Source organism: Oryzias latipes, chromosome 24, assembly GCF_053564925.1.
Source record: "Oryzias latipes strain Hd-rR chromosome 24, Olatipes_Hd-rR_3.1".
NCBI classification, from domain to species: Eukaryota; Metazoa; Chordata; class Actinopteri; order Beloniformes; family Adrianichthyidae; genus Oryzias; species Oryzias latipes.
In genome coordinates this window covers 4,829,386-4,839,859 of record NC_136260.1, presented here as the reverse complement: position 1 = coordinate 4,839,859, position 10,474 = coordinate 4,829,386, and the positions used below count along the sequence as shown (strand labels likewise).

The 10,474-nt window shown below is 42.6% G+C and overlaps 1 protein-coding gene across 3 annotated transcripts in view; it reads right to left on the bottom strand.

The window, feature by feature from the left end:
- Positions 1-10,474, bottom strand: part of bach2b (BACH transcriptional regulator 2b) — an 84,670-nt gene continuing 74,196 nt past the window's right edge. For all 3 annotated transcript variants that reach the window (XM_011492052.4, XM_078942746.1, XM_078942747.1), the window contains 2 exons: positions 2,350-2,556; positions 1-1,955 (listed from right to left, as the gene is read on the bottom strand). In XM_011492052.4, the coding sequence (XP_011490354.1) occupies positions 1,467-1,955; positions 2,350-2,556 (696 nt within the window). In that variant the 3' untranslated portion in view covers positions 1-1,466. The remainder of the gene's footprint in view (positions 1,956-2,349; positions 2,557-10,474) is intronic.

The following is a 10,474-nucleotide window of genomic DNA, read 5'->3' as shown; positions in this document are numbered from 1 at the left end:
TGACGAGAAAAAAAACAACAAAAAAGGGCCACTGAGATAAAATCCTCAAAGAAACGGAGACAGAGATGTGGAGAGAATGGGACAGAAGAGGTAGAAGAGACCGATACGCTTTTTCCCAGGTGAACACCGAAGACGTTTCTGATGAACCTAAAGTGAACTGGGGGTTTGCTGCTCATGCATGCACTCCACTCCTGGACCTGGACCATCTGTTCTCAAGCAGGCTGGCTGAGTCCTTCAAAAAACTCTTTAACAATCTGCTTTTTCATTTAATAGTTATAAAGGTGCAAGAATGAACACGAAACCATCCATGGATGGCTGAATGGGTTCATGTCAATTCTGGCACATTTATAATTCTAACAATAAATGACTGTTTGTCTGTATTATTTGGATACTAATTGAAAAATGAACCAATTAACGGTTAATTGGCAGCCGTAAAAGTCATCCTTTTGGTCATTAGCCACGTAGATTTGGAAGGAAATAGTCACACTACAGATGCTGCACAAGGATATAAAACTAGAACCAACCCTTAAAAAATAACCCTGTATATATATATATATTTATATATATATACTATTATGACTTTGAAAACCCACTAAAAATAATTTAAGACTGAACCTTTGATCGAATTATTCATTTTTATGTTGGTTCATACTTTAAACCTCACATTCTGCTAATAATTTGTTCAAAAATGGGCTTCAAGCAAACACTTTTCACTTTTCACCAAATACATCTAAAAAATGTCTATATTGGAATTCTAAGATTAGTGTAGCTTCTCTGAATGAGCATGGATTTAACTCTACACATAAAATATTTGGTTTTTGCATCCAAAGGGAAAGAAAATCCTTAAATCTACTTTTTTAAGGCAAAAAAATATTGCTTTGATAAAATTTAGCTGCAGGATGTTAGCGAACTGTAAGCCAATGTAACTCATAGAAGTACATTAACATTAAAAAGTTATGTTTTTCATCTCACCAGACTAAATGTGCATCTTGATGATCAAATTCAGGTGAAGGTTCTTTCTTTTCAGACCTAAAAGACGCTCTGGAGTGCGTGCATGAAGGCAGCTGTGGAAGAAATAGCAGATTAGCCGTTGGTACAGAGAGACAATCAGAGCCCCGTTCGGATCCAGCTGGGATTCGTGGCATGTGGCGCGTGAATAAAAAGCGTTTCCGCTGTAGAGGTCGCTGCCTGGGTGAGTATAGCACCATCGTAAGGGTTTGGTGAGAGGTTCCACTCTGTGGTTGTGACAGGAGAACGCCTGCAGAACAGTATTGCTGCTGTTAAGACAACTTTAGTGTCAACAGTTCATACATACAAAAGGAGAAAACCAACAAACATAAATACAAACAAAGCTTGTTTTTCAGTGAACACTGGCAGAGGCTGACCGTCTCACAACCCAGAGGAAGGGTTTGTCAGAAAAGTAAAATTAAATAATACAAAAACATCAAAACAGTTCAACAAAAAAACTACTGAGTACAGTCCTTTGTGGGCTGCTCATCGGTTGTACATTTATCAGTCATTTCCTGGCAAAAATCCACCGTTACCGTTTGGTTGGAGTTCTCCAGCAGCAGTCCAGACTGTACGTCCGTAGTTCTGTCCGCCCGCTTTCTGACAGCAGAGTCGGGCTCATTCTCCAAGGGGCCCGGCGACCCGTGGAAGCTGGGTTCTGGCGTGGCCGAGCCGGAGTGCGTGGTGAGGTCGATGCTGGTGGTGGCGGCTGTGGCGCCGGCGGTGGTGCAGAGGGGAGGTGCGGGTTCGTGGGCGGGGTTGTTGCTGGCGTTGGAGTTGGCGGGCCGCAGGACGGGGCAGTAGTGGTGGAGCGACTGCATCTGCTCCTGGCTCAGCTGGACATCGCGGCACACCTCCTGCGACAGGCAGGTGAAGTTCTCCCACAGCTCGCCCATGCAGGCCTTCAGCTGGTTCCTTTCGGTCAGCAGCTTCTCCTTCTCGCACACCTGCACACACAGTGCCCTCAGGTCAGAACGGCAGCAGAACGCCCGGCTCTCCTGAAAGCATCTGGACCAGAGACGGGCAACCCCAGCGCTGCATTCTTGCATGTTTACCAACATTCCCTGCTCTGGCATGTTCTACCTGGCTGGACACACCTGAAGCAGGTAATAAGTCATGAGTAGGGCTTGGATATCTGGAAATCATGCAGACACAGCCCTCAAGGCCTGGAGTTGCCACAAAGAATGACTCGGCAGAAGAACAAAAACGTCTCATTTTCCTGTCCTGAGTAGATTGTTGATTAGATTTTGGATTTATGGCGATTTTGATCAATAATCATTTGAATTTAAAGGGCAAAGCTTCCGTCCTGGAAGCTCCCGTTGAAGGAGACGCTCCACTCACCAGTTTTCGGATCTCACACTCCAGGTTCAGGATGCAGTCGAGCTTCCTCTTACGGCAGCGCTGGGCGGCGATGCGGTTTTTACTCCTCCGCCTCACATCGTGGATGAACTCTAGCTGCTCCGAAGTCAATTTGTGCATTTTCACCAACATTTGGAAGTCGTTCCTTGGAAGATTTGTGATTTGATCTACAGGGAAGGGAAGTTTCACCTGAAAGTAAAAAAAGAGCAAACATTAAAGGGTAAGGCAGTGTGATTCAAACTATGGTGACAAACCGGCAGAGTACCCACAAAGGACCCCCCCCCCCCCCCCCAAGATCTTCAACGACGAATACATTTAAAACAAACATTTTTAAGAATCAGGTCTTTAAGGAAAACTATTGTAATGTTCATATTTTAATAAATGAACAGAATATACAGGAGAAACGAAAACAACTATTTGTCTTTGTAAGATATTATTTTAAGATCATAAGAATAAATGTAAACTCATAAATGCCTTAGAAAGCTTTATTTTGAAATTGATATTTCCACAATTGCTTATGACTGCACCTGACAGGTTTCTTAAAGTCACACTCCGATAATCTTTTGATTGATTCTAAAATTTTTCCCAGTGGTCTTTAATTCTGATGAGACCACGGTCTGGGTGAAAACTCCATTCTGATTGTCAGCTGGTTGTGGATTAAAAATTGATATACCACAATAATGACTTCACGCCTAAAAAAGTAGTTCCGGTCACATAGCTTAAATGTTCTATATCACTGCGCTGGCTTCTTTAGAACAAACTTTAGCTCCATCATCTGGACAATCGTGACGTTCAGCACATGTATCGCTTTCCTTTGCCACTGAGCCTGCACCACGCAACAAAAAGTCTGCTTTTGTGTATAAAGCAATCCAAACCAAATTAACAAGAATAACAAGAAAAACATACTTAAAACTGGTTGACTATTGGCCGTGGTGCAGTGATAGGGCGGTCAACCCATGATTGTAAGATTTCAGGTTTGATTCCCGCCTTGCACGCCCACAAGTCGATTTGTCTTTGGGCAAGACACTGAACCCCACCTTGCCTCTGGTGGTAGGTTGGCAGCAGGGCCATCATCAGTGTGTGACTGTGTCTGTGACTGTAAAGCGCTTTGGACCTCATAGGTAGAAAAGCGCTATATAAGTATACGCTATTTAACGTTTACGCCATGTATTTCTTTTGTAAGTGACCGTGGTATAAGCGGGTTGATGACCTTCAAAGTGTGCATTATCAGCATTAATGCACTTTGTGGATGCAACCGTACAATGGAAGTTTACACGTCGTGCGTTCATTTCTGATAATGCACACTTTGTTGCCCATTAACCCTTTCTTATGCTGTTTTTGGACAAAAATCCAAAAACCTGTGTTGTTTTCTAGGACATGGTTTCTGCAGAGCGGCAGGATTTCATTAGACTGAATTGTGGGAGGAACCATTGGCGTGGAGCAACCCCGCCCCACTTCCTCTCCCCACTATGGAGTGGAGCAGGGAGCTTGTTGCCTGCTCAGTATATTTTCTAAATCAGAAGTACGAGTTTCATTAGAAATCCCCTCTGAGTTGTAACCGGGGCTGTTGGCGCAGGGCAGTCCCGCCCCCTCTTCCCCTCCCCTCCCTGTTGCCGAGATATTTCTGTTTAAGCGAAGCAGCGAGCTTGTGGCCCGTCCATTTTATTTTCTACATCACAAAAAATCTCCTGATTCACAACCATTTGAATAAAGAAATACCCAAAAATGCAGTTTTAAGCCTTATTTTCTCTACAAATGTCCCTTCATTTTGAGGAAAATGCCATAAGAAGATGTTAAAACACGTCAATAGAATCTGTATTTTAAATGTTGAAAATTCATTGTCATTGTGTACCAAGTTCTGCTTCAATGGCTGTTACTAATAAACAGATTTTTCCAACTTTCTTTTGTTTTTGTTGTGCTTCCTGCTGCAGAGTTTTTCATATTTTTACCACTAGATGGCAGAAGAGCTCGGCTCCTCAAACCCACTTCACATGAAGCACAAAGGTTGATCCAAGAAAAGTGTCCGACACCTCCATCTGTCCTGGAGCACATGGAGGTGTGCCAGCTCAACAGATTGTGTGTGTGTTTTTTGTGTGTGTGTGTTGGCGAGCCATCGACTCGTTAACCTGATTCAAGTCAGTGCCAGGTGATTTCTGGGGGTGTGATTGTCTGCAGCAGTGGTCCTCTCCCACTCAGGAACAAAGGAATTAGTGGGGTGCAGCGGCAGTTTGGCAGCTGAAGCCCCCATCAGCGCCCCCCCCCCCCCAGACACACACACAGAGTGACAGCTTGTGAAGGTTGTGGGATCCTTTCTTTGAGTCTGGAGAATGGGCAAAGTCAGCCTGTCTCCCCCAGGTGATGGCAAACCTTATGATAAGCACATCACAGGCAGATCCACCCCAGCTGTATTAGCCGGCACCAGGGAGCTGTAGCTGGAGGCGGTGATGGGAGGGGGGAGGGGGGGGGGGGGGCTGAGGAACAACAAAGAGCCAGAGGAAGACAGCTACAGTCCCTTCCTGTGGCGGCCTCGATGCAGCACAAGAGCTACAAAGTCAAACAAAGAGAGGAGAAAGTGGGGCATCCCCCCCCCCCCACCTGACTGCCAGAGCGGGGCCAGGTGCCCCCCTGAGACCCTCAGCTGCCTTTCTCTGCCACGTCCGGCGGCGCACTCCGACACACTGCGGCACCAGTCTTTACTGGGGAGGCAAAGCCTGGAGGTTGGAGTGTTCCTGTGAGGGACGGGGCTCCGGTTTCCTCATTAGGAGGGGGGCATTTCTCATTTGAGCTGCACATCAGCATGCAGACGCATTAATAAATAATGGCTCAAGCTTTCAAGGCCACACTCCTCTTTTGGAGGGGGTGGGGGGGGGGGCATCCTCACATGAAGAGGACACAGAAGATGAGTCAGTTTGTAAGACAATCAACCCGGACCTGTCGGGTCAAAACAGAACACACTCCCCCCCTCCAGCCTCATCCTCTGGCTCCATCCTGATGAGGGGGTGGTGTGGGGTGGGGGGCAAAACTGGGGATCCTCTGACAACCAGCGCTGACAACCAGCTCCCTGCAGAAAATCCAAACGCTCTGCTCCTGCCGAAGATACGCTCACCGCTTCCTCACTTTAGTGCCTTAAATCCTCCAAATGTAACTGCAGGTTCAGTGCTGGTAAACGTTCAATAAAACATTTTTAAATGTAAATTGATTCTTTTCAAAATAAAATACCAGCAGGACAGCGCATCAACAGCGAAGGTGCCTCCTTCTGGAAGGTAAGCAGTTAGTGAGTAAAAATGACACGAACTCTACCTTCAGCCGGACTGGGGAGGAGAACCAGCAACTCAAACAGACTTCAGCTGATTGGATCAACAGAGAGCCTGAATTTGTTTGTGCCGGAGTAACAACAGCACCTGGACCACTTTCAGGAGGAGCTGAAGAAAAGTAAGTAAAAGCTGCTTTTTACACTTTTCGCACACAGGAAAATAGGAAATGCTTTTAATTTTGTATTATAAATCTATATAGAAATATAAATGCATTATTGCCTTTAGAGGTAAAATATCTGCAGCTCCTGGAACAGATTTGCAGAGGTTTTACATTAAGCAGATTTTTCTCATCTTTTTTAATGAAATTAATTTTTAAGAAGAGTTTTGACTCATAAACTGCATCATTTATTTCATTTCTTAAACCCACTCTAATGAAAATGGTGTATTTCAACATGTTCTTGTGGCAATGATGATGGTAGTGGACATATATTTAAAGACATTTAAGATTAAAAATGCGTTTTTGAGTATTTCTTTATTGAAATCATTGGGTAGCAGGACCAGACAAAAAACTAGAGAATATTTCTGGGAAAGTTAGAGTTTCTAACACATTTAAATCCGCTGGGAAAATAAAGCAGTAAACAGACTTCGGTCTGCATCCAGATCATATCAGGACCGGATTAGACTCTCTGGTCTTGAGTGGAGCGAGCAGAAGGGACATGAGGACCCGAGCACTTCCTGACACACTTTCTGTGACAGTAAAAGAAGCGAATGTGCTGATGTTACAAGACTGCTTCCTCAGATCAATATTTGCACCTCTGCGACCAGACTTCACACTAGAATGAGCTGCCGCCTACGCTCAGACTGATGCTGCTGGGGGAGCAGAGCAGCGTGGGGACTGGAGAGACTGCACTCTCATCCCTTCACTGCAAACACAAACAGCTGAGAGCCTGAAAGCATATCTGAAAGTGAAACCTAAAGAGGTTTCAAGCTGTCTTCTTCTTCTTCTGCTTCCCATGAAAACAACTGAAGAATTTTCTTCAAAAGATGTGGGACTGCAAAGAGACAACTATGAAGCAGAGAACTAAAAGTCTTTGCATCTAATTTGGAAATTCATCAAACGTAACATTTTTCCATGATGCTTAAGATTCTACAGAAACAAAAAAAATGTAACAAAAGCTCCACAATTTTTTCTCTTTATGTGATGTTTTTGTTTTAAGATCTGCTAAAAATTGATAAGAAATGTAATTTTAATCTTAGTTTTCTTTATCTATGTCCTTTAAAATGAGAAAAATGCAACACTCAGTACATCATTATTACCATTTTCATTGAAGTGGGTCTTTCACCGTGATGCTATGATCAGAATTTCTTTTTTTTTACAAGAAAATTTTATTTATTTACTTTTAACATTTTGCTTTATTAAATAGTTCATTCATTCATTCATTTATTCATCTGCTAAACCCGTTTCGTCCCTTTTGGGGCTGCTGGAGCCTATCCCAGGCACTTGTGGATGAAGGCAGGGGACATCCTGGACAGGCTGCCAGTCTGTCGCAGGGCCACAATCACACACCCACACACTCTCACACTCACACCTAGGGACAATTTATATTGACTAATCAACCTATGAAACATGTTTTTGGACGGTGGGAGGAAGCCGGAGTCCTCGGAGAAAACCCACACATGGACGGGGAGAACATTATTATTAGTATTTTTATCAAATTAAATAGTCTGGGTTTGCTGTTATTTTTGTCAAAGGTGTAAAAAACATTATGTCAAGAAAATAAATACCTAGTTCTAGTTAAATACTAAAAGAAATATTACAAATACTGAACCAAGCTAGTATCACATCCATGTGTGCCATAACTCAAGATTGACCCAGCTGATGACAGTTCTGGGTCACGTTTGGCCCAGTTAAACCAGAAACACTGAGGGGCCAGGATTTTCTACCATTACATCAGCCCACACCCCTCCCCAAACAGCTGTTTGTGAAGCCAGTTTAGTGTGGCCTAAAGAAGCCCAGGTTAGGTCTGCTGTTACACAAAGCTGCCATGTTTCACACTCTCATTATTTTTGAGTCCTAACAGCAGCGCAGATCTCCTGTGACTTAGAACTAGGTGACTGGGCTTCAGACCGACTGGCCTGGACCCGAACAACTTCCTTCCTCTTTGGGATTCATTGTCTGGAGTCCACAGGTTGCAGCTATTTTTACCCAGACTGTTGTTGCCTCTGTGCGCTGTGGCTGGGCAGGCTGAGTGTGTATCTGAGTCACGAGACAAAAGCCTTCTCTACAACAGCACCTTATATAATGAAGTGGAGCGTCCAATTTGAGCAGGGGAACATCTGACTGAACCTATGTGTCAGCTTGTCCTTCCAGTGGTGGGCCGTCAGGGCCTTCTCTGAAGGCCTAAGACATATCTGAATCATGTTTTGATTATATTTTGTCCATGCATGCTCATTAAATCATTCCAAATGGTCTGTCCATGTTCTTTTATTTTGTTTATGATGGTTATACTGCTTCCACACAGACATATTTTCATATTGGAGCATTTAACCAATCGTATTTCAGCTGTCCTCTGTTACCAGGCAGGGTTAGCAGGGTTTGTGTTAGCAGGGCCTTCTGGCAGGCTTAGGCAACTATCACGGTATTCAGACCTTCTGATTGGACAGACGTTTCAGGAAGACAGGAAACATTTCCCACATGCAGCCTTGCCCAGTTTGACACTGAGCCACGGCGCTCTTTTTGATGTGTCTCAGTGAAAAACAGAGCTGACTGTAATGTACTCCAAGGATGATTTAGCAGGAAAATCTCCCACTGATCTCCTTCCTCCATCAGAAAAATCCCAGTGAATCAGGAAGCTGCCGTACAGAACTGAAGCGCGATAATCTACATGACATGGTGACCAAACTGTTTTTGAGGAAAGAGAGGAGGATGAATTTTGTCTTCAAATAATCCGATTTTTGATGAGTGAAATGATAAATATAATAAATAATATTCCAAAATTTATGTGGTTAATTTCATGTTTTTTGCTGGATGTAGGTTCATTACGAGATTTGTTTACTGTTTTGTTTTTTTCAGTTTATTTAGAGGCATTTATTGTGGCTACAGGAATTTTCCATATGCAATGCAAAGCAGGTTTCTGCATCATAAAAGGGTTTTTGTGGGGTTAAGTCATTCAGAAGCAGCACAACTGAAGGCCCAGGTGTGTAATGCATGGTCCGCCACCGTGTCCTTCAGGGGGGTATTCCAGGAAGCAGGTTATGCTAGCTCCCACGGTAAGTTTGAGGCTAAGGAAGTTGATAACCTCAGCTTTCGTTTCCAGAAATGGAGGTATGTTTCAGGGTAGGTCAAGTTGCCATAGCAACTCATACTCTGAACATAACCTGGTCCGGAGCAGGTTTAGTTGAAGGTTAGTTTGTTTTCAGAGAGGTGAGGCAGCATGGCGTGTCCATTTGAAGATGATTTAGTGGATGAAGAAGCTCAAATAATACTTTTTCCACCATGAGAGGGTGATAAGACCACATCTGGATGTTGGAAAGAGAAACTTTTTGACTTTGATCTAACTTAATTATTTGCTTCAGTTAAGATAAATCTTTCTTTTTTTGTTATGTCAGCTTAAAAATTACACGTAGCTTTGAGGCAGGTATTTTACTTTCATTCAAATTAATTCAATTAAGAGTAACTTTGGTGCTGCTGTTAGATCGGCACCGCAAGGGATTGTGGGATACTATTCCCTTTGCCTGATTTGGGGTTTAAGTGTGGGTTTTTGACCAAATGTGTTTAGTTGTTTAGCTGTTTTACTGTGTTTTGTCTAGTTATTTGTCCTGTTATGTTTAGTTCTTTCTGCACCATGAGTGAGAAGAAGGGAGAGGATGATGAGTTTATATAGCACCACTACCATCTACTGCTGTAATGACAATGATGGAAAATCCCTAGATTAATCTGTGCACTTTGCATTTTTTTCCGTTCTTTTTATTGTTATACAAATGAGTAAATCTGCCGGCTCAAACTTAGACATATGAGAGTTCAAGAATTATAATTCCTTAAAATGGAAAAAATATCAATTGAATTGGAGTAATATGACATTTAGTTAGATACATATGTAAATTTGAGTTGTATAAACAATTATTAAGTTAGATAGACGTAAGAAATTAGGTTGAATACATTTAACTCAAATACTTGTTCCCAATAGAACTAATTCATTTAAGTTGATAAAATTGGATAAGTTATATATATATATATATATATATATATATATATATATATATATATATATATATATATATATATATATCCTTTCCTTGTGAAGCATATATATATATATATATATGCGTCACAAGGAAAATGGAAATAAGATCAGAAACTCGTTTGTTTACTTTGTCTGTTCTTCTACTACAAGCAGAAACTCTTTCTTTTGATGATGCAGCCGTGTTACTTTTTTGTTGGACGTATAATCTTCATTAAAATCTCAGACTCCGTCTCACTGAAGTATACCGCTCTTTTTTTTCACTACACGTTTCCATGGTGACTCCGGAAATCGGCGATCCATTTACAATGTCTTTATGTACTTGCTGTGCACGTGCATTAACCCAGGGTTACCGAGTCTAGTGTAATTACGCTAACTCATATCCGGTCTTTTGGAACCGACATACCCAGAGTAAGCAAGTTCAGGCGGACTTCAGCCAGAGTTCAGGGTTAAAGTCAGGGTAGTTTAAACATGCTTCCTGGAATACCCCCCAGATGTCTGTGGAGAAAACTAACCAACTCTGTGCTGTGATTATCAAACTCCTCCCTCTTAACAGCAAAATGAAGCCAGAAGTGGGACGGCCATATTGCCTAAAGTATGTTGTTCACTTTT